Source organism: Macrosteles quadrilineatus, unplaced genomic scaffold, assembly GCF_028750875.1.
Source record: "Macrosteles quadrilineatus isolate MER2022 unplaced genomic scaffold, UCM_ALF_1.0 Scaffold_5__1_contigs__length_97177068, whole genome shotgun sequence".
Lineage (NCBI taxonomy): Eukaryota > Metazoa > Arthropoda > Insecta > Hemiptera > Cicadellidae > Macrosteles > Macrosteles quadrilineatus.
In genome coordinates, this window is record NW_026542598.1 from 22498760 (window position 1) to 22524865 (window position 26106).

At 35.5% G+C, this 26106-nt stretch overlaps 1 protein-coding gene across 1 annotated transcript; it reads left to right on the forward strand.

The window, feature by feature from the left end:
* Window positions 1–23474, forward strand: LOC128994708 (BTB/POZ domain-containing protein 10-like). The gene is made up of 8 exons (XM_054419439.1): window positions 1–257; window positions 2563–2691; window positions 3964–4098; window positions 5782–5943; window positions 9522–9739; window positions 18952–19149; window positions 19656–19903; window positions 20949–23474. Exons 1-8 carry the CDS (start codon window positions 139–141, stop codon window positions 21147–21149), a joined length of 1410 nt encoding a protein of 469 aa, XP_054275414.1. The 5' UTR covers window positions 1–138; the 3' UTR covers window positions 21150–23474.
* Window positions 23475–26106: the final 2632 nt, after the last annotated feature.

Sequence of the window (26106 nt, forward strand, 5' to 3'; positions counted from 1 at the left end):
TTGACAGATTGTGAATGTGAATGTGAATCAACTGATCTTGTTTCATAGAATATAAATTTAAACTACTTTTCACTAAAGAAATTGTTTTTGACTTAGTGTTTTCTGTTTACAAACGTGCTGACTTAACAGTTTATTTTTATGCATAATGGTGAATTACATAGGCTTTTAAACAAACGTCAGTTTACTTTAAAGTATTTTAAGATCAGTTCAGTTTTTTCACATTTTATCAACTATTCTGTGTTTCTTCTTGAATACTTGTGAGTATATTTTTAAATGTCTTTATTCCACTTCGATTTGCGGGTGTCTATAAAAATCCTTTTGCCTGTCACACGGATATAGGCTACATTTAAGGAGGCAAGGACTAACTCACTAACTTAGGCATTAGGCCTAGTTTCTAGAGGGAGAGAGGGGGAGGGAGAGAGAGAGAGAGAGAGATGTTTTATTTGCAATCTTCAAGATTGAAATAGTGTCAAAAATACAAAGTGTATATACAAATGATTAAATAGACTTTCTTCTTGCTTTAACTATAAAATGTTTGGTTTATAATTCAGTCGCTCCGCCAGTTGGTGAATTAATTAATCGTGTAGAATGGACGACCTAGCAGCCACTCCTTCAGTTTTGTCTTAAATATTTTAGGTTTTGAAGTTTTGACTAAATCTGGTAGTAGGTTGAAGAACTTCGCTCCGTTGTACGATGGCTTAATTTCAAACCGCTTGCTGTGGTGGAAAGGAAGGTTTAAATCTCCTGCGCGCCGAGTGTTGTACTGGTGGGTATCCAAGCAGGCGAGTGAAACAACCTCCAAGATGTAGATGTTCACCACCGTGAGAACGTTCCACTGTTTGAAAGGCTCTCGGCAGCTCTCCCTCCAGCCTAGGCCAGCCATGACTCTTAATGCTCTCTTTTGCAGGACCAGCACACGTTGGATGATGTGAAGAGAGGCACTTCCCCAAAGCTGAATGCCATACCTGAGATGACTTTCAAATAGAGAATGATACGATGTATTAACAAGGGCTTCTGTCGTACTAATGCACTTGATCCGTCTTAGAGCAAAGGTTGCGCTACTCAATCTCATGCATAGTTTGTCAATGTGATCAACCTATGAGAGCCTGCTGTCAATAACCAAACCAAGATGCTTTGATGATTCAGTGACCTGAAGATCTGGACAGCCAGAAATCTCATCTCTCTTTGTTCCCATGTTTACCTGCTTAGGTTTTTCTAACTTGGCCTTGTTCAGCTATCAATCCCAAATCTTTTACCAAGAGTCCTTTTCACTAGCCTATGGATGATTCTTCAGAGTCCATTAACTTATCATTTGTTGCAAGACCAAAGTTTAGTTTAGATGATTATTATGTTAACCCAAATTAGATGTAGGGCCTAATTTGAATTTACTAAACTAGATTGAAAAGATTTTATGGTACAGCTTGTAGGCTATTTCTAAACTTCCTGCACTTTTCTTTTAAGGTGTGGAAACCACCACAAATTACATGGAAGTAACTTACTTAGGCCTACTTTCCAAGGCGCTGGGCACATTGCTCATCAAGGAACGTAAGGAGTGCAGTGATACGGATCTAAGTTACTTTCGTACAAGCCATAACCCTAACTTAAGCCTACTAGGTGTCCGGTTGGGCGATACGTCAACATCAAACATGGTTAATCATCGGGAGAAAAGGGTAATTAGCCGGGAGGTCATATGAAACAAAGATTGAACACTGATCGGGTACAGTTTCCTTACTGGGCTACGCAAATATCGATTAAAATATAAATTTGATTAGTAAACCTTCATTAGGTTTTTTTAAATTAGCCTAAGTTTAACTTAGACCTATATATCAATTGTAAAATGAAATTTTTATAACTTAACCTATGACTAACCAAACTTGCTGATAATGAAAAAATCGAATGAAGGTTTACTAAGTTAATCTAATCGATATTTTCAATCAATATTAGTGTAGCCCAGTTAAGAAACTGTACCCCACTGATCTTATATTTAACTTAGGCATGTGGGAAGGGCAGGTCGGGGTTTATGGGGATTTGTGGTTGTATTAAGTTTTTTTATGTTAGGTTAGAATAGGAAGGTAAAGTGTAGGTTATAGACGTACGTGCTGTTTCTTGATGTTACACTCATGTAACTTACCTTTTGGAATACCGTAATTGGTTAAACGACAATACATTTAAAAAAATGTTTACTTTCAACATAGTTACCTACACAAAAAATACAATATGCTTTGTCAATACAATAATTAAAAACCAGCTAGACTTAGGCTGTAGGCTAATTAAATTCATTTAACACACTTATCCTTTCATCATGTAGTAACACAAAAAAGTAAATTATGTCTTACAAAGTGCTACCGTCGTGTGTTTTGAGTCAAACAATACTGTCAAACCTCTTGAAAATCCGAATTTACTAAGATCATGTCCCCAGGTAGCCAACCCACCAGCTCTCTACTCAGTTATCAGTTATTTGACAGTACTATTGGCTAGTCAAATTTGAGCAGTGTTTAAATAATCGACTAGTAAGTTTACTTATTCTGTGAATACTTAACACAATACTTTTTATTTTCTCAGGTGCTGTGTCCAACCAAAGATGTCAGCGCCTAAAGATCGCCACAACTATGATAGAGATAGCAGCAGTGATACAGAAGATTACCATGATTCCGAGGATCGACGACGTCGTGTGTTCAAGAATAGGCTTAGGTAAGTCTTTTTGATGGCATTATTACAATAATCACAAGAAGTGCTGTTCAGGGCTGACGGACTATTACCTTACGTGGTAGTTTTGGAGGGCTTATTGTGCAAACAAATCATGATTATAAAAAAAAACCAAATGTATCAGGACCTAGAATCTGATCACGTCCTGAAATAAGAAAGTAAAACATAGGCTAACAAGATTACTCGGCTAGGCCTATTTACAAACCCGGCTAAAGCTGGAAAATCACATTGAATGACCGCAGAAAAACTGTTTAATAGTAGTCAGAACAACATGCAAAAAACAAAATGAAACTTGAAAGAACACTTAAAAGATTAGTAGAACAGAGATGGGTAGAACAAAATTGGAAAGTCTTCACAAGATGATAGCTAAAGCAAGACTGAGCTCTCAAGTCAGACCGATTAATGGTGGAAGCGATGGTGACGGGAAACGGAAATGGTGTCCACCTGAAACATGAAACAAACAATATCTAGAAGTGAGGTACAAAGGCGTTTCTGTCTAGTCTTTGATCAAATGTTTTTATCCTTTGTATTGTGAAGGTAATTTATGGCTTGTTTTAAACGATGTCTTTGTTTACATTTACTTTGATTCCTATGTAACCATCATGGCAACCCATAAAGCCTAATGTAAGAAAAATTAATTTAAGTTTGATTTAAGTTGTAAGTTATAGGCATTATTAATTTTGATTAATTTATTTATAAATACCGTCTCGTTGTTTGTCGAAATAATCTTGGTAATTTCAGCTTCAAGATATATTTTGCCATTTTTGCTTTGATGAGATTGTAAATTTACCTAATTTGAAATACATAGGCCTATTTTGAAGGAAAATATATTTATGAAAAAACATTTTCTTCTGAAAATTGATATCATATTCATAAAACACCCAGGGGGTCAGTGGGTTAAGGGTCAGTGGAGCCCTGGGCAAACCCAAAAGCAGCGCTGCATTTTTTCCTAGTGCGGGCGAGCGGTGGATGGGGGGCACCCGGTGGGGGCCCCAAACCTCCAGCGCCCCTGGGCATATGCCCAGTCTGCCCGTTTATAAAAGTGGGCCTGAAAACACCATACATTTTCAAAGCTTTCAGAATAAAATGAACTATGAATTAAGCTCTGGATGTAAAAACCTAGCTTTACAATGATATCACAACCAATGGCATGGATAGGCCTAAGCATAAAAACCACCTTTGAAGCTAAAAATGTCCTAAACTAAATTACTGGCATTAGAATATTTGAACCCAGTTAGAGAAATTATAATGTTTCAGTTACGGATCGTCGTCCAAGCCAAAGCCTTGTCTAGTACAGCGTCAGTCTAGCGGATCCGACCAGCGGCCTATGTTGGAGAGGTCACATTCTGCGTGTACACCAAAACAATCGCTCAACTCTGCACCTAGAAACAGGTAGGCCCGTGTTCTAACTTGTGTGTTCATTTGAGCAATAATGGTTGGATGGATGCACTAAATATATGCATTATTTGGAATCAATGATGATAAATGACTATGTTGTGGTTTCAAAGTAAGTAATTTAGAAATCACTTTCATGAAACAAGTCTACATAGGCTTAAAGTCTGTGAGAGTATGTTTAGTTGTTATCAGTGACTTCCTTTATGTTTGTAGAATCAATGGTAAATACATATAATGTGTTGTGCTGTAACAAAAAAATATTTTTCCTACAGTCACCCTACAAAGTTGGCTTCCTTGTACTGTTTATAGTACAAAAAGCTGATAATTGCTGCGTATTTATACTTTTGACTTACGGTTTATACTTTGGCGCACATCAGGATTCCAACAAAACAACACAAAACAGCGTGGTTCTATTATGCACGTAATCCGTGTACGCTTGGAAATAGGTTGGCAACACTTAAAGATAATAATACTATGAGCAGCTGATTGACTATTATAAATACGATTTAACCTGTCATTTTGTGTTTATAGTTTCGGTATTTCTGAACTTTCTGTACTTTTCTTTTAAACGTTTTTAAAACATTCCTACTATCTTAATAAACAAGAAAATACCTTTAAAGCATTTTTTTAAGGCGCGGAAACCACCTCAAATTACAAAAACATACGGAACTATATTCTCAAGTCGAGGAGCACATTTCTTGTCGAGGAAAAATAGCGGAGTGATACGGACCGGGTACTACTTTTTCTAGGGCACCTATTTGTGTTGCCAGCTGAACCTAAAAACGTGTTGTATAGTGTTTGAAAGACTAATTATTTAGGCTATATGCTTTATAGTGACTGTAGGAAAAATATGTGTAACACGAGTGCAAAAGGCCTTTGCTGCACTTGAGATCATTCCGCGTAAACATTGCTCTCGTGTGCAGCAAAGTGCCACTTTGCCCACTAGTTACACAAATAACTATTGTGTTAACAGGTCATTACATTGACAATTTTTGAAACTCAATGAGTGAATTAAAACAATTAGCAAGGGGCTATTGAAATACGACCAAGAGACAGAGAGCATTGATATACTTAGTTATTTATGGTTTGATTCAGTGCTGTGTTGACTGAACAATCTATCATTAAGTAAGACTTTCATAAATGAGAGACATTGGTATGTAACTACAGACTCTCAATTATCCATGAGTGGATACAGAAACTGCAAAGTAATCACGATTGAAAAAAAAAATTGCAAGTTAAATGTATGTTTTACAGCAGCGACTAAGCAGAGGTGTAGTGGTGTGGGAACGTGTGAGAACAGCGTTCCCACTCTGCTTGTAGATGTTCTACAGAAATATTTCCGCAAGATAAAATTGTATATAACTTGTTACCCTTGTTATGTAGCATTTCCTGCAGAAACTTATTCAGGATAAGTGTAAGAAAGGACCCTAACTTTGCCTGTGAAAATAAGTAATTTTTCTAAATTATTTTTTTGGGCAGGCCCTCGCCGTCTTTCTGCTACAATGTCACACTGTTGCCCGTAGTTCTGCTTTGGGGATTCAAAGTTGGTTATTTCCTTGGAAATTTAGTTTAGGGTAGGTAGCATTATTCATGAACACTCAGCCACTCATAAGGTATAAACTACTGTGTAGTAATTTACAGTCCAGTCCAGTGAATCATCTGCTATTTCTTACCGTTCAGGTCACGTAACCAACACCTGGGGCCGGCCAAGAACCAACAGAATGGCCCGGCCGGGTCCTCGTCTACGAGTAGTGATGAAAGAGTCACCCTGGTGGTGGATAACACAAGGTTTATACTGGACCCTGCGCTGTTTACCGCTCATCCCAACACAATGCTGGGCAGGTACTGTAACCTACTACATAGAGATCTCCAATACAAAGGAAGTTTAAAAAAACATATATTTGTACAGAACACAAAAATGGAGGTGAATAAGATGTTTCAGTTCAGACAATACGTCTTCAAATTAGGTTAATTAAACCTTTTTCTTTCTATAACATAGTTCACAGTTTTAGTTCACATTTTAAAACATTAAAGTAGTCTTGTCTGAAACTGAAAGTCTTGAGTATTGCAGTTACCCAAAAAAGACATACAAAATCAGTTTTTACCATTTGTGGCACTGATCTATTAAAAGACCAAAAAATGGGTAACAATTTACAGGTACCTATAGAATAGTGATGGTCGGATCCGGATATCGGACTACCGGATCCGCCGGATCATCCAAGCTAGAACCGGCACCGGATCGGATCCAAAAAATTCCGGATTTTGGGCTGGATCCGGTTTTGATGGATCTGATTTTTTCAACTTTTTTCCCAATTTTTTCCTAACACAAAGCTGTCTGTATCACTGTACAACCCCGATTTTTTTACCAACACTAAGCTGTCTGTATCACTGTACAACACCAATTTTTTTACTAACACAAAGCTGTCTGTATCACTCTACAACCCCGAATGTTTTTACTAGCACAAAGCTGTCTGTATCACTGTACAAGACCGATTTTTTTACTAACACAAAGCTGTCTGTATCACTGTACAACACCGATTTTTTACTAACACAAAAAGCTGTCTGTATCACTGTACAACCCCGATTTTTTACTTAGACAAAAAGCTCTCTGTATCACTTTGCAACCCCGAGTTTTTACCAACACAAAGCTGCTGTATCACTGTACAACACCGATTTGATTACTAAACACAAAGCTGTCTGTATCAATGTACAACACCGATTTTTTTACTAATGCAAAGCTGTCTGTATCACTGTACAACCCCGATTTTTTACTAACACAAAAAGCTCTCTGTATCACTCTACAACCCCGAATGTTTTTACTAGCACAAAGCTGTCTGTATCACTGTACAACCCTGATTTGTTTACTAGCACCAAGCTTTCTGTATCACTGTACAACACCGATTTGATTACTAAACACAAAGCTGTCTGTATCAATGTACAACACCGATTTTTTTACTAATGCAAAGCTGTCTGTATCACTGTACAACCCCGATTTTTTACTAACACAAAAAGCTGTCTAGGTATCACTCTACAACCCCGAATGTTTTTACTAGCACAAAGCTGTCTGTATCACTGTACAACCCTGATTTGTTTACTAGCACCAAGCTTTCTGTATCAATGTACAACACCGATTTTTTTACTAATGCAAAGCTGTCTGTATCACTGTACAACCCCGATTTTTTACTAACACAAAAAGCTGTCTGTATCACTCTACAACCCCGAATGTTTTTACTAACACAAAGCTGTCTGTATCACTCTACAACACCGATTTTTTACTAACACAAAAAGCTGTATGTATCACTCTACAACCCCGATTTTTTACCAACACAAATCTGTCTGTATCACTGTACAACCCCGATTTTTTCCTGATTTTTTTACTAACACAAAGCTGTCTGTACCATGTACAAGTTCTTCCCCGAGTGTTTGTCTCTTGATGCAAACAACTTATATGGCAAGGTCATTTCTCGATGTTTGTATCTAGATGCAAATAACTTGTATGGCAAGGCCATGTCTCAGCGTTTGTCTCTTAATGCAAATAACATATATGGCAAGGCCATGTCTCAGCGTTTGTCTCTTAATGCAAATAACTTATATGGCAAGGCCATGTCTCAGTGTTTGTCTTTTGATGCAAATAACTTATATGGCAAGGCCATGACTCAGTGTTTGTCTTTTGATGCAAATAACTTATATGGCAAGGCCATGACTCAGTATTTGTCTCTTGATGCAAATAACTTATATGGCAAGGTTATGACTCAGTATTTGTCTCTTGATGCAAATAACTTATATGGCAAGGTTATGACTCAGTGTTTGTCTTTTGATGCAAATAACTTATATGGCAAGGCCATGTCTCAGTGTTTGTCTCTTAATTCAAATAACTTATATGGCAAGGTCATGTCTTAGTGTTTGTCTCTTGGTGCAAATAACTTATATGGCAAGGCCATGTTTCAGTGTTTGTCTCTTGATACAAATAAATAACATATATGGCAATGGCATGTATCTTTCCAAACTGAATCCGACCCGATTTTTCGGATATCTTCACACCTTTAGTTTTTAGTTTTGTACCTGGATGATAAGCTAACGGCCTATAATTTTGTCTAAAAAAATATCCCGTTAGTATTTTAATCCCACCCGATGCTTCGTGATAAAAAATAATAAAAGTATGATTTAAATTGTCGTTCTGTTAATTACGTTTTTTTTTACCCGCCCTTATGACAGTGTGTATCTGGATCCGGATCCGAATTTTTCAAGATCCGGATCCGGTACCGACATTTTCTTGGATCCGCCCATCACTACTATAGAATCTTGTGACTCGCGGTCGAGATGACTGGCGGTCACGGTGCAATCGTCAAAATGACCGCGGTCACTGGGTGATCGTCGGTATGACTCGTGGTCACAGGGTGATCGTCGGTATGACTCACAATCACGGCATGATTGTCGGTATGACTCCGCGGTCATGGGGTGATCGTCGGTATAACTCCGCGGTCACGGCGTCATCGTCGGTATGACTCCGCGGTCACGGGGTGAACGTCGGTATGACTCGCGGTCACGGCATGATCGTCGGTATGACTCGCGATCACGGCGCGATCGTCGTCATGACTCCGCGGTCACGGCGCAATCGTCAAAATGACTTCGTCTCCTGCGTTCACGGACCGCTATCGCTCGCAATAGCAGCGTCATCGGCACTTGCGAAGCGGCAAAATCGCCGACGATCAGACCAAATCCCGTTCCGAAAAAGTCCCAAATCAAATGTAATCCTGTCCCGATAATTGGGAATATTTTTTCCCCGAAAAATTCCCAAAATTGCGGGACCCGTCCATCCCTAGTAAATTGAAAATTGAACATTTTGCATTTAGCGTGGATAATATTTAATATCTAAAAAAAAAAACTTAAGGAGCAAGCTAGTGTAGTGTTAGAGCATGGGACTTTGTTTCTTGAGGTCTCAGTTTCAAACCCCAACAATTATTACAAATGGTTTTGGTCTTTAGAAATGATAAAGCCACAAATTCTAGGCCTCGCCTGAAATAGTGTAAAAACAATCCCAAGCTATAAAAAAAAACTTCTGAAGTTAAACTTAATTTTTTCTATTCCTAACTTTCTGCCTTTTATTTTTTTACTCAGGTAAACTAACAATTCATACTTACCATAAAAAGATACATTCAATTTAACACTTAAGTGCTAATTCATTGTAATAATAGTTGTTTTAGAGGAAAAAGCTCTGTCTTAAAAATAAATATAACAAGGAAGAAGTAACAGGAACACTACTCATTCTCTATAAAAAAAAGTTCTATGCAGATAATAGCACAAAAAAAAGGGAAACAAAAATATTTAGTAGAGCACCAAATATAACATCAGGAAAAAGCAGTACAAATTTTGTGCTCTGGTTACTGAACACGATCCTTAACACATGGTTCATGTTACAGAATGTTCAGTTCAGGCATGGAGTTTGTCCACCCTAACGAGAGGCAGGAGTATGAAGTTGCGGAGGGTATATCGGCCTCAGTGTTCCGAGCCATCTTGGAATTTTACAAAGGCAATGTGATCCGATGTCCGCCCACAGTCAGCGTACAAGAGCTGCGTGAAGCTTGCGACTACCTGCTCGTCCCCTTCGACGCAAACACAGTCAGATGTCAGAATTTAAGTGAGTTTCGTTCATCTGTAAACAGCTCTTTTTGGAAATTTTTGGTTGAACTTTTTCATTGTGTCTGTTTACGCTTGTGGTTGTAACTTTTTTGTAGGGAACGGTCCAAAGGCTGGTCTTGTTACTATGAAAACATTGATATTTTGTTAGAATACACCAATGAAGATGTTGTTAGAATAGTCCAATGACAAATGCCATCTGGGTATGGTAATGATGTTGCTTGAAATTGAACCAGCAGCCTTCAGATTTGAAGGCAAGCACCATAACCACAATTTTCTTTCAAGCAAATTTTTAAGTAAGAAATTGGATGAAATTGGATTAAGAATCGTCTTATATTGTTGTGTATCTACATTATGTTGTGTTTGTTACTGTTAGCGAATTTCCCATATAGGGAATAAGCTATTACCGTAGTACTCATGGTAAGACCTGGACCCGGGAGCGATTTTTCTTTTTTCGTTTTGAGGTCCCTAGAGGCCAAAAATGGGGTAAAAATGGGTTTTTCCTATTTTTGACCCAAAAAACATAAAATTTTGAAATTTCTTTCCAAACTATTTTGTAGAGCTTAAAAAAAAACAAATAATTTAGCATATTGAAGCGTTATAATGCGCCTAATGGTTACGGAGAAAATTCCAAAAAATTGTTAATTTAAAATTCCCATGTTATTCTTATGGAGAATAAGTAAACCGTTGTAGTGTGCTTGTTTATTAACATATTTTGCCCAAATTTGAAAATGTTTTTATTTCTTACTAACTATTAACATTTTACATAAAAAAACACTTTTACCCTCCCTGTTGCAGCAAACCTAAGTATGTGTTAAACTGATTCTATTTAAATAGGGAATAAATGTGATATTTTTAAGGAGACATTTTAGTCTAAATCCAATCAGGCAAATGGAAATTCGCTTAGTCTGCAGGTTTGCTGGGGGCGATGTCTACTTGTACCGGCGTCTAGTTGTACCTGCTGCATTTTGGTGACAGGCGTCTAGTTGTACCCCGTCCAAAGCTGTAGAGACAACTTGACGATGGTGCGGACGTCTAGTTGTCTCTACGTCTAGTTGTCTCTACGTCTAGTTGTACCTCTTAAAAATCTACAGGTACAACTAGTCGGGAACGTCACCGTCTACTTGTACCTCATACGTCTGCGTCTACTTGTACCTACGACTACTTGTACCTACGACTACTTGTACCTACGACTACTTGTACCTACGACTACTTGTACCTACGACTAGTTGTACCTACGCCCACTTGTACCTACGTCTAGTTGTACCTGCGGCTAGTTGTATCTCCCCTTCAACTTGTCACCGGTTTAAGAGATTTATTTTATTTCTTTAAAAATCATACAATCTTACAACAATTTATTATAAACAACTTGCTACAAAAGCCAGGAAAATTTGGCTTGTCTGCAGCTCATTGAGAAACAGTTTGTTATTAGTCTTTCTTTGCTTTTGTTGACGTTATTTTTAATAAATAATTTATATCACTCCAGAGGTTTAACTCTACTACTAAAGGCAGCAAACATGTTTGTGAATAAATATTGGTTTACTAAGGTAGCTTTGGTCTTGTGTTTGATGATAATGATAATAAAAAGGCTTCCCTGATTGAAAGATTGGAAATCGTCTTCGTCAAAAATGAAAAGGCAAATAAAGGTGTGTTGAGATAAGCTTAGTTCTTGGTCAAAACCGCTAAATTAGCATCCCTACGAAGTTATTATTTCTACGTTTATGCTCCTTTTGGAAAGGTTTAACAAAATTAGTGTAAAGTAAAAGCATCCCATTGACCAAACGTATCGCTAGATTTGTTTCTGATCAACATAAAAACTACTATTAGCCTAGTGTAAGATTATGTGGTGGTATTCCTCCTAAAGGTGCGATTGATTTTAAATATTCTATCAAAAAGGGGTCTATTCAACGGCTGATTCCTAACTATTTTGCGACTGGTTAGGTTTCCATTACCCAGTTAAAAAACAATTAATTACTTTTCATCAGAATCTTCGACATGCATATTTTTGGTTGGTTTTAAGAAACGGAAACTACCTCTAGGTTTTACTGTTATATATGGATGCTTCCTTTAAAACCGTACATGCTGGGCTATATTATTTGAACCTTTTTTGGAGTACCTGGTTAAAATCTCCTCTAAAAAATTATGTGTTTCCGCCCATTGGAACTTGTCATAGTACTTATACTACTTGATGATTAATGAACAAATATATTGCCTGTCCTGAACGAACCTATTTCATCTTTATTCCCAGGTTGATTTCCAAGAGTGGCCGTTGAGGTTTATCCCTTTATACAATAATTGATTAAACACCACAATAAATTAATCTAAAATTAAAATTGGTAAAATAAAATATAAAAAAATTGAATAAATCTTGAACATATGTTTTGAAATTAAAACAAAGCAAAAGTTTTCCATTAAATCCTGAATCATTTATTTTTTAATTATAATTATCAATACATTTTCAAAGGAGAAACAAACGTCCGATTATTTCTAGGCAGCCACAACAGATGCCACAATCGTTCTACGATTTCCCAGTCTCTCACCACAATTTTGACGCAAAGAATCGGCTTACGTAATTAATATATAGATAGAATAGATAGAGTGTAGATGTAACAGTCGCTCATACATTACTAGACAAATTTTACTTAAGCCAAATTCAAGTCTGGAAATGTATGAAGCAGCCTTTTGGTCTTTTCAGTTGTATTCCTATATGCTGTTCTTACCATGTACATTCTTAGCGGCCACTATTTACATCAACGTTATTAGTAATGTACAATATTTACAGTTTCTTAATTACAATTAATTATTTATCGCTCAGTTCTGTTAGGGTTGAAGGTTTAACTAACCTGTTTTACATGGCTAAATGTAGTAACCATCCAACGCGGAATACAACGTCGCAATCCCTTGTTAAATATCTTTAACTGTAAAAGTTATAGTAACATATAAATACTATTTTTAACATACACAAATCTGGGTTTCAATCAATGTTGCTTCAGATAATAACGTTGAGCTACCATTAAACATTATTAGTTTTAGGAGACACTTTATTTTGGCTACGTTATGATTTCTGGTCGCTATCTTATGCTGGACCAAAGGATCGAAAGAATACGCAAACAATACCGGTATCATTACAATAGAGACATAGCTCCGTGTTTAAAGCGATATTATACCTCCACAAACTTGGGTAGTAACTATATTTAACTATATATAAGTTTGTTAAGACCAAAAGAACTGACTAATGTAAATAGTTTTAATTTAGAAACTGTACTATTGTAGATTACTAATAACGTTAATTGTAATAGTAGCCGCTAAGTATTTACATAATCAGAACTGTAAATATGAATAAAACCGTCAAGGCCGAAAGACCGCTTATACATTTCCATACGTGACAATTCTGTCTAGTTTATGAGCGGCTGTTACATCCAACAATCACATAAGACCAAGTTACATATACATTTATTTATCTAGATAGTAATTTAAAAGCGGTATATTTTTATTACTACTTAATATAGTTAGTAAGTTTTATTTGATCAGTGAGAACTGATTAGTTGCTTTAGTCAAATAGTCAACACCTAGCCGTGGTTCTTGGTGGTGTACGCAAACTTCGCTTGTCAAATTCCACTGACACAAAGGCCAGGCCTTGTAGTCCAGGAGCTGAGGGGGCTTGAGCATGCATAAAGGAGTACGCAATGTTATTGCTGATTATTGTAATATGGACTGTGGTGATCAAAATTACGTATGTCACCTATTTAAGAAACTGACATCCCCCATGTCAAGAAATTCCAGCTTCAACAGTAACCTCAAAATAAATTTCTCAAAAGTAAGCTAGAGGGTGCATTCGTTGGCACAGAAGTAAGATATGAACTGACGCGACGTGACGAAGGAAAAATCAAACTTACACTGTAACGGATATACCTCCCTTTGAATATGTCTTCCCAAAAAAGTTTTCTTTTCAAATAAAATCATATTACACTGATGAAATCACGGAAGTGTTTAACTACAAAAGATCCACCAATACGATTTTAATACTATTTAAAGGTTCTTCCAAAGGAAGAGATACCAGATAACATACTAATAATAACTCCGATGACGTATGGTAAGGGGAATATTTTATTCATTGAATGATCAACCGAATTTGGCGACTAACGCAATTAATATCAATATTGTTTTTACACTTATTATTCTTTAAACAATGCTAAATGCTCAAAATATGTAGCCTATATTTCATCCAATTTATCGCAGTTAGGTGAATTAACGTAATCCTTGAAAGTAACCGTCGATTTCGACGGGTTTCACCTAGTTACTATTAAATAGTATTAGTTAATATATCGATGTTCACATGACCGGATGTGTCATCAGCTCTATCCCTAGTCCGTCGGTCATTACCCCTCGAGGCACCGGCCGATGGACCAGGGAACAGCTATGATTTACACTATCACCCTCTACTACGACATTTTTTTTAGGTAAACATTCCAACGCTCATGATGACATCGAACACTCATGCATATTTGTATATAGGCCTAGCCAGTCCAAAACCTGAATACACTGTAGGTATGAATCAGACTGCTTATATCATAAACAACTAAATATTAAGGCTAGTTTCCTAACCAGAGAACACACAAGAATGGCACTTTACAAGACTTTTTATACCAAGCCTTCATAAACTAAGAGTATTTCATAAGTTACGTTGCCTGTGTAGATTTAGACTTAAAATCAGTATAAAATCAGTAATGGATTGAAAATCTAAGTGTTATTTACGTTTTGTTTGCACTATAATGTAGTGTACCTGTTTCTCGAAATCGACTAATTTTTAAGCTATGTGTATTACCAGGAATTATTTCAAAACTAATAAATAAATAACGTCTTTGTTGGGCAGCGTACATCAGATTATAGATCTGTTTTACATTAAAACTTTTGTCATTCAAGGAGTTTAAAATACTCAACTAAAAGCTTATGTTATTAATAAAAAAATCACACTGTTCATAACAGTTTGATATAATCAACATTTTTTTGAAAATGTTTAATACTGTGAGTGAAAGAGTTTTTTTTAGCAACTACCACAGTACTACGTAAAATCAAAACAATATTTAGGTTGATTGGAGGTCAATCACTTTCTCGCAACTACGCGATAGAGGGCTGACCCAACACCCCAATAACTGGAATGGATTGTTGTGAAAGGAAACTCTAAGAATTTGCAAATGAAGTCCATTCTGAGTAACGTGTGGGGATTAACGGGACATTCTGTACGCTGTTTACAAAATATTTCCTTTGCCTTTCCAAGTACTGAATCTATATGGGTTTGCTTATATTAAACAATAAGTCAAATACGTTGTAGCAGATGTCTTTGGCTGCATTTTACAACAGGTATTTCGTTCACCTTTCTCAGAAATAGCTGTTCATGGCGTGTTCCTGAATCAACAATAAGGTATATTGTGTTATTGTCCTAATAAACACGAGAGACATTCGCCTATCTTTATGGTCGTATTATATAAATAACATTGAACTGATTAATTTAACAAATGATCATTGTTAATTTATTGCAACACTTAGGATATTTATGTACTGTACATTTATGTTTTATGTTTTACATTAATTTATGTTTGTTTTGTACTGTATTTATGTTTTAGTATATATACTGTTTGAATATTTATTTATTCAATCAATGTCCTGACTAATCAATACACAACCTAAACGATATTAAATAGAGATTTGATCATATTGTCATAGCATCTCTTTATAAGAAATCTGTCCGGAGTATGTGCAATTTTGGTTTATTAAACTTATTGGTAAATTGGTGTAAGATTGTTTTAGGTTTATTCGTAATCCGGACGCATACGAAGTTGAAGCTTTTGCTTTGGTATTAACAGTCAAGTAAAATAAATAAATAATTAAAATAAATAAATAATTAAATAATCTTATAAATTTAAGAAAATGGGTTATTTGTTTGGCTCTGCTACCCGACCATTTTTATTATTGAGGTCTCAAATTAAAGGTATGCACGCACAGATTTGCCATCAAGCATCGGCGTATATTTTTCTATTATCTCACTCGGCTTATACGTAAACGAAATTGCTCCCCATGTTTTTCTTATGGGAGTTAAATTTGGTTTTCATGATTTTTCTTCGTTAGGCTAAACAAATCATGTTAACAATTTAATTTTTGAGTTGTTCTAATTCTTATAACGTAGTTTTCTAAAGTTATCTGTTGTGGCTGCCTAGAAATAATCGGACGTTTGTTTCTCCTTTGAAAATGTATTGATAATTATAGTAGTGGTAGTTAGTTATGTTACAAGACTATGACAAATTGCCAATTATTGAGTCAACTTGGTCCCCACGCACAGGCTTCGCATATGTGGGCCCTGTCGATTTTCAGAAATTACGTTCATTCTGTATCTATTATTCTTTTGTTATGAATTGCTTTTGATTTTATTTATTTGATTTAATTTTACTATGGTATTTTTCCGGACAAACTCCATTAAACATATAGCACGGGTCGAGGTTAATTTAACAACTTAAAACTAATTCATTCAACAATAGTTTACCTGAAAACTATTTTACTAATATTTGTTTAAAGTTTTACAGAATACACTTACACATGATGCTATTGTATGTTTTTATTTATACATAATATAGGTACTTACAACAAAACTTGTGAATTTTTGTGTTTATTTATACATTTATTGTATGGCAACAACGTAAACTTAAAGATAGGAGCGAGTGTATGCAATTCCAAGATAGAGTTTAGTATTCACCGATCCTACGATAGTTTAAGAGTATATTTCGTACCTAGGGCCGAAAATGACTTTTTTTCAGCTCGGGATCATTTTTAAGTTCGAGACGAAGATGAAATCGGTCCGTGGTACGATTGCTGTTTTTCACCAAACTATACAAAACTGAGAAAATATATCAATAATGTAGGCAAGCATGTTTCTTTACAACCTTTTTATCAGCTCGTGAACATCACAGAGAAAATATCCGCATATCGGTGGAAATGTATTTTCCTGTCGATCTACAGAATGCCTTTATAAATTAAAATAGGCTAAAAAGACATAAAAAAAAGAATTACAAATGTTTAAAACTAACATGGGTTTAACGGGTTGCTATGCTGGTGACGAAATAACAACTAATTATGAAAATAAAATCAAAACAAATGGAACATATTCCAATCACATTTATTATTTACAGTGTATGTTAATACCCCCGCCGCAGCAAACCTGCAGACTTAGCGAATTTCCATTTGCCTGATTGGATTTAAACTAAAATGTCTCCTTAAAAATATCACATTTATTCCCTATTTAAACAGAATTAGTTTAATGAGTAGGTTTGCTGCAACAGGGAGGGTAAACAAGTTTTTTTATGTAAAATGTTAAAAGGTACTGTGGTTTAGTAAGAAGTTAATGTATTTTCCAAATTTGATTAAAATATTTTCATAAACAAGCAAACTACAACAGTTGACTTCTGCTCCATAAGAATAACATGGGAATTTTAAAATTACAATTTTTTTGAATTTTCTCCGTAACAATTAGGCGCATAATAACGCTTCAATATACTAAATTATTTGTTTTTTTAAGCTCTACAAAATGGTTTGAAAAGAAATTTAGAAATTTGGTGTTTTTAGAGTCAAAAATGGGAAAAACCTATTTTTCACCCTATAAAACCCCCCATAAACCCCCGTTCCCATAGTCCGATTATGCTGGTTCGCGAACTCATTCAAGTTTATCCCGCCTTACACCTTCAAACCAAATTTCATCAAAATCGGAAAAAAATTACTCAAGTTATCGTGCGGATGGACACACACATATATATATATATCTATATATAGATATATAAAAATTTGAACGAACGGTGTTTTTGGCCTCTGGGGACATCAAAATGAAAAAGTAAATCGGTCCCGGGCTTAGGTCTTACCATGAGACCTACGGTAATAGCTACTTCCCTATAGGGAAATTCGCTAAAAGGAGAAGTATGTGTAGTACATTGCATAGTTTTTGTCGAGTTTTCAACCGCTGGACCTCAACTTCATTGTACACTTCATTGTTCATTGATCACTGGGAAATCCATTGTAAACTATAAGATATGCACACTAAACAATGCAAATACTTTAAGGTTATCAATGTATATTTAATGATATATATATAAATGTTTTAATTAAATAAGCGATTTTCGGTACTAGGGCTGGAAAATTTTAATCACAACTATAGCTGCCATTTCGACCCTGGACAGCAATGCGTAGCTTTCAGCCTCCAATTAACGTCTGTAAAACTACTAAAACATCGTATTGCGGTGAAAAATATTTGCCAATCATACTCAATCGACTGCAGTTCCTGATTTAATTAAGGGTATTATTAAAAAGTACTCGTGCAGTAATCAATTAAACAGGGTAACGAATTGAAGGATGGATACAACTAGACTATAAGGACGCAAAATACGCGTAGGTACAACTAGACGTAGGGACTACTAGACGGAGGGACCACTAGTCGTAGAGACTACTAGTCGTAGAGACTACTAGTCGTAGGGACAACTGGTCGCATCCGTACAAGCTAGGTGATACTACTTGTCGGTGGGATACACGTCTAGTTGTACCTACGTCTACTTGTACCTACGTCTAGTTGTACCTCCTAAAAATCTGCAGTTACAACTAGTCGGGTGAGCCACCGTCTACTTGTACCTACGTCTAGTTGTACCTACGACTAGTTGTCCCTAGGCCTCGAGGTACAAGTAGACGGAGGGACAACGAGACGGAGGGACAACGAGACGCGGTCCCGTTTGCTGCGGCGGGGGTATTTTGTTATTTTTATTTAAATTAAATATTTTAGTGAATGAGATTGAGTTTGAAGTAAAATTGACTGTTCAGCTATCAACTGTATCAACGTCTTGTGATGCATATAAACTGGCATACCTGGCCTTTTTCAATAGTAATAGTCAATTGACAGAAGGTATTTATTCAAATTTGTTGTACAAATAAATATTTTTTTGAAAGCTATCTGCCAGGTTTACTTTGGCCAGGTAATCTATATTACATACAGAAGTTATAGGAAACACACAATGTCTTGTCCCCTTGGGTTTAAGTGTACAGATAAAATATTACCTTTTTTTGTGTTTTCTGTGTGTGCCATGGCCTAACTGCACTTTTTCTGTGGTAAGCTAGCTATCTCTTTAATTCTAAATATCACTATCCTGTCCTAATAGCTTATAAATAATTACTTTGTTTTGTCAGGAGGCCTGCTCCATGAACTGTCCAATGAGGGAGCCCGCTGTCAGTTCGAGGTGTTTTTAGAAGAGTTGATCCTACCCCTGATGGTCAACTCGGCTCAGCGGGGCGACCGAGAGTGCCACGTGGTTGTGTTGTTGGACGATGACTCCGTGGACTGGGACGAGGAATACCCACCACAGATGGGCGAGGAGTACTCTCAAAGTGAGAAATTAATCCTTCTGTCAGATAACGTTGACTAGGCCTTCTCCTTGGAGAATCAAACTGAGAAGTTATGATTAACTAATATTCACTCACTACCTAGTACCTTTTGCTACTTTATTTACATTTAAAGTTACTTTTTCGTGTTGGTGAGTGTACCATTAAAATACTAACTTTGGAAAAATTACCTTTTTGAAATCTTATAATTAGTTCCCTTTAGCGAATTTCCCTATAGGGAAGTAGCTATTGCCGTAGGTGGCACGGTAAGACCTGGAGAACACGTCAAGGGTGAGTGAGACATTCTAATTTTGTGTATATTCATATTGTATACAGTTTTTGTATTCTGTGCCGGAGTAAACTGTTTCCCATTCACATACGCATGCTATCCTAACCAATCTTTTCAAACTTCAATCTTATTTTCTTTTTATCTTTTTTTCTTTTTCAATCTTTTTATCTTTGAATTCAGTGATACATCTTTAAGGTATTTAATTGAAACATTTATTTTTCAGCGGTCAACAGCACGGCCATGTACAGGTTTTTCAAGTACATTGAGAATAGAGATGTAGCTAAGCAGGTGATGAAAGAAAGAGGGCTGAAGAAGATAAGACTTGGCATCGAAGGCTATCCGACGTACAAGGAGAAGATCAAGAAGAGAGCGGGAGGAAGAGCGGATGTTATATACAACTATGTTCAGCGACCCTTCATACACATGTCCTGGGAGAAGGAGGAAGCAAAGAGTAGACATGTGGACTTTCAGGTGAGGAATATCAAGTTATTTTACAAACTAAATTTAACCTTGAAAGTAATGCATTCGTAATAAAGCCGACAGGAATCTCCTTGTGGTCTTTGCAGTGTCTGTGAACAATACAATTATAGTTTTAGATGACTGTATAAATAATTACTACAAATCTAAATTGTATGAAGAAAAAATTTAAGATAAATATTTTGAAGAATTTCTGCGCTAGATATGGGGATGATTCTTCCATGCCTATTCTTGCGAATTCTTGATGAGTTGCAACCGAAACAGGGTGGCTAGTGACCTGGAAAACCTGGAAATGTCAGGGAATATTAAATATCTGGAAAAGTCAGGAAACTTTGTCATAAGTCAGGGAAAATTGTAAAAGGTTTAAAATAATTTTAATAATGGTTAGGAAAGGTCGATCTAGTGAGAGTACGTGTGCCGTGTGAAAACTAAGAAATATGTCTGTACAAATAAATTTTGTGTTTTTGTACAAATTAAATTTTTTTATAAACTGCGTAGGCTATCATCTTATCAAAATCAGTTTATAGTTTTACTAAGGTAACTTGCAACGTTTTAATATAAGTTAGCCTGTATCTATAGATTTTATGAATGTTTTTCATATAAACAAACATAAGATATTGGCCTTCTTCAGAAAAAGATTAGTCCTTTTGAAGAATTAGTTAGTATTAAAATTGTAAGTTTGAATTTGTGGATCAGGGAAAGTTGAAAAAATCATGGAATTGTCAGGGAATTTTTCAATGAGATTTCACTAGCCACCCTGCAAAAGCTTCGCTTGAGCTTAATTTCTTATTTGGATTACCCGACCTTTTAGGCCAGGAACGTCTAGGTTTAAAAATTAAGACGCTTGCACATCTCTGATTTATAGTGCAGTAAACCCTCATTAATTTGGACTAATTGGAAATCCTAGTCCCTCAGATTGATCCTAGTTCAAATTAATGCTTAATACGAAGGAAGTCAGCACTATTACAGGACCGGTTGTTTTACATTACATTACCTTTTACAGATAAGAAGCTTGACAGCAGATTCTTTTGTGTTACAGTGCGTTAAGTCCAAGTCGGTCACCAACTTAGCCGAAGCAACGGCCGATCCTGTGCTAGAGTTGGATGCCGGGGGTAATCCCGTGGTGGCCCCCGTGGTGCAGGAGGTGGTGGGGATAGCAGCCGAGGTAGTGGAGGAGGGAGCAGTAGGCGGCGTCCCTCCCCCCGCACCCCCCGCTAACAGTCTCCCATTACAACAGTAACACACCCTAGTCCAGCCTTGAAAAAGACAACAATAATGTACCTTGAGTCTTGAAGCAAAGTGATTCGGTTTTCAATTTTTTTTTTCTTTTTGGGTGTTGATCACAATATTCTAAAGTATGATTGAGTTGTGTAATTCAAAAAACTTAGTTAATGAAAACTTTTTTTTTTGTATGGCTTCATGCAAGATAGCACTTAGAAAGTAATGTGATTCATTAGCTTTTTGGGGCGTTATGATAGTATTTTCCATGGAACCGATTTTTGGTAAATGTATACCATAATTGTTAATAATGTTTTGATCATGTTTTGCCTTTAATTTCAGGTTATACTTCTACAGTCAAATATTGATAGATTGCGGTTTTTAAATTATTTATTTGCCGATCCTATTTATTACTTTCAGAATGTAGAGAAGGAAACATTATTTTCTATTTAGAGCGCTATTGATAGTTAAATTAATGCTTGAAAGGAAACTATCGGCTAATTAAGAACACAGATTTGTACGTTAGAGAATAAACATAAAACTGACTGAATGAGCTGGCTTCATTGATTGGTGAATATTGTGGGCCAGTTAAGCCATACATGCTTATATACTTTTGAAACGTTCTAGGTTCAATTTTATGTAAGATTTTGTTCTGCTCAACCATTCCTTGCTTATTACACTTCAGTAACACCCCAACAAAAACAAGAATCATGTAAGCTATTTTTTACACAAATTGTAATACTGAATAATTTGTACAAGACTCAAGGTTACAGCCTAAATGCAAATCTTCGGTGCACATTTTAATTAGTATGTTTGATGTGAAATTATTATTTCATACATCTGTTCCTTAATTTCCCTGTTTCACCAGTAAAAATAAGAAAATTACTCCTTTTCTCTTTGTGTGTATGTTTTTTTTTATATAATTAAATTCTGTACCTTATTTTTTTTTTCATAGTGAATAAACCATGACAGAGCACTCAAAATAATAAATGAATTAAGTAGCTTCATTTATTGCAAAGGAAAAACTTTTTTATATGCCATGTCATGAACATATCATAATCTAGTAAAAGAGTATTTTATTTGAACTATGACCACGTTTTGTTTTGCTGTGTGAGTGTTTTGACTTTGTATGATATTAGAAAATTAAGGTATAAGCAAAAGAGTTCAAAGCGTATAAGTTGTAAATTGGAATTAGTTACTACAGTAGAACCTTGATAGTTTGACACTTTGTGGACTAAGGGCGTGTCAAACTATTGGGTGTATTTAGACATTTACTCACACAGGGAGTATTTAAAACATGAGATAAATCAAGCAAATTTAATGAAAAGTATAAAGCTTGACAAAAGTAAGCAAACCAATCATTATCAACTCGCATCTCTACTCTATATATTCTTTGTCTTCTTACTGTTTAAAATAGTTTACTGTTGTTAAAATAGTTATGTTGTATAGCCTTTCACCTTGGATTACAAGAAAAAATGTAAATTAATGAGATAGTTAATGTATTGAGTTTTTGCGTGCACAAAAACAATAAGGCTCTAGTTTTTTACCTCGGCAAACCCGTCATGTCACGTTATCACTGTCCGTGTCGAACTATCCAGGTTCTACTGTACCTTTAAATTTATTGTAACAAGTTAAACAAATTTGTGAACACTGCCAGCTTAGTATATCCTATATTGCCTCAGTTAGAAGTGTTAATATTTAAGATTGTTGATTTTTTAGATATTTAATTTAGTGTTTTGTCTTGCTGTGTTTTTGTTTATAAAAGTTTGCTCATCTGTAATTAACTTTGTAAAGCAAATTAATTTGTAATTCCTACTCATTAACTAGCTTGTAACTCGACTACAACTCAAATCTATTCTAATTGCTGTATTTTTAACTATCAACGATTTTTTATTCTCGTTTAAGTGTTGAAGACTAAACTCGTGACAGTATTTAAAATATTTAAATCTTAACTCGCCCCTGGATTTCTTTTTTTAACTTGATACTCATTGATGTGCATTACATTTTACAAGCTCACAACTTTTCATTTATGCTTTGTGCATGAACTATGTTTTTATTTTTCGATATGCAATACTGTATTTGTAGACCCGTTAGTTTCCATTGAGATCATTGCAGGGGTTATTAAAAGTAATATGTACATGTCAAGAGAAAACTCAAAACAGTTTAGAGTTGAAAATATGAGACTGAATCGCCTTTGTAGGAAAGGCTACTTAAATCTTGCATTTTATCGTAATGTACATTATTGTAAGCAATCTCTTTGTTTTGTTTTGTATTTAACTGTGCCTAGGAAGTGTTTTATAATCTCTTTATATATGTGTACATTTTGATTAAAGTTGCAGAAAATAAATTTGTAGTTCGTTCTCCTCTGGTATATAATTTAGATTTATGCTTTGAAATTTTAATTAGTTGGTTACTAATGTGAATGTAGATTTGTGGGGATTTATTGTGTTTTTTCTCTTGAATGTGATTCTGCGATTACGGGAGAGTTCCATAATGTTCAAGAGTGAAGACCACAACAAGTCTATCCATAAATCATAATGTCCCATCTCTAAACAGAAATTTGAGAAGAATGCCATGACATTTAACACTAAATTAAGAAGTCTCATAACTCATAAATTCAGCACTACAGTCCTTATCAAAAACATAAATTAAATAATGTGCAATATTAAAATCATGAAAGTCGTCCTAAACTACAATTTTAAACAAATTTTATAATTTACAAAGAACAGTCTAGGCTGACACAAAGATAACTTGTTAAGTGAACAAGCACTCTTCATCAGAATGGTTAACTTTCAGTCTATAGATGAGGTTTGGTTGGTTGGTATAGTTTATAGAATAGTTTAATTTTATAATTTATATATGTATTCATGTTCATAGACTGGGCTAACTGTTAAAAATATCAGAACTGCAATTAAAAAAGTAGTAGTGAATTAACGGAAAAGAACCAACCCAATTATCAATAGATCTTGTAGATTGGGAGATTCTTATGGGCAGTCTATTTTAATTGTTATTTGTATCATTATCAGTTTTTTCATCACTGTACTCAAAAGAGTGGTGGAAAATAAGACTTTCTGTGGTGTATGGGTGAGGATTGATAGAATCCAATGTTTTTTTTTTTCAAAACATCAATGTTTTTCCATCCTATATGCCATGTATAACAACTAGCTAGTATCAAGGTAAAATTAGCCAAGGGAGAAAGCACACAAAAAACTTCAAATGAAAAACATTGATTATTAATGGTCTTGCCTTAAAATAAAAAACATTTATGGCTCCTTGACGTTATCGGAACATTGACGGTTGACCTAGTTGTCTTCGTCAGAGATCCATTTGTTTTTTATGGATGGACTTACAACACAGGTAGATACAAACCAGTTTCACTGCATTATCTATCACACATCTAAAAAGGTGTTGTTGATTCCAAAGAGACCTTTAAGACAGATGGTTTTTACCCACTAGAGCAGCCGAGCCCAAATCTGCTTCTGTGCAGATATGAGAACATTTTTTGGTTCTTTTCCGTTAATTCACTACCACTACTTTTTTATTGCAATTCTGACATTTTTATAACAGTTAGCCTAGTCTATGAATATATCAATTATGAAATGAAACTATTCTAAACTAACATATAACCAACCAAGCTTGCTGATTATGAAAACATTCTGGTAGTGAATAAACGGAATTGCATTAAAAAAGTAGTAGTAGTTAATTAACGGAAAAAGACCCATTTGGTTTATATCCAATGGACCCATTGAGTCCAATGGTACAATTTAATAATGACATACCGGTAGGGTACTTGATTGTAAGAAACACCTAGCCTAATTGACAGCAGACTCAACTCAATCCAGCAAGTAAATCAGTTACTTTTATCTAGTAGTTGCTGGTATGTGTTTGTTTACCCATCTGCTCAATTTTTTTTCAAATTTATTTCTATTAAAACCCCTTAAAATAGCCTACATGATTTGTATGATGAGGAAAAGCCTCAAGGGTGATAGGGGAATTTGTTTTAGATTGCGTTCAGATAGCGATTGAGTGTAATTTTAGCTTGATTGAGAAATGGATTCATTTTCAATCTATTCTCTGAAGAAGTAACACGAATCAGGACAACATATCAGAACTATACACTGTGTTGTGTGACTTATTTTTTGAGTCTAGCTGGACTGCAATTTTCTTAGGTAATCCACAGAGAAGTAAGGTAAATACATATGGAAACATCCAATAGTACACTACACATAAGTGGTGTAGGGTAAAGTCTAAACAATCCCCACCCGTAGGGCAAGACCCTGTGCGATATACAAATTTCCGCACAGTGCTCGCCGCTCAGACTCAAAGCAAGCTGAAAGCATACGGTCCTCTCATAATCAAGTTTCCTCTGTACCTTACTTGTCCATGGGTAAGTCAACTGAACTATATTTCTTTCCTAAATTGATCAATGGCTACTGTAGTTCGGCCGCTTGGAAAACGACCTGCGCGCTAATGCTAATTAATGCTAAAGGAGGTCGCTTTCTAAGGGGCCGAACTATACTTAATTTGCAGGCTATATTGAATGTTTATTTTTTGAAATTGTGAAATCGTCTTCCTGCACTATCTATAGGAAGAGGGAAACTAGATATCACCTATCAGAACTTACTGACGCAATTGTATAAAACATTGATAGTCAAATCTGATGTTGAGCTATCTGTTGTAGCCCAATCACCTACCTACTGTATTATTATTGTAAACCATTCTTGGCAAAATCAACATCTTTATGTGAAAGGAAAATTTTCAAAATTTTTTTTAGTGTAATAATTGTGTGTTTCTGTTATGATAAAAAAATGTTAGGCCTAATTGTGTGTTTCTGCACCATTGACACGTTTTATGTTTTTGTACAGACCGGTCCAAACATTGGTCTTTTACTACCTAATCTTTGACCTTTTGATAAAATCATTGATTGCCCCCGTGCCCAATAACAAATGGCATCTAGGACCCGGTTCTAGCACAGGTAG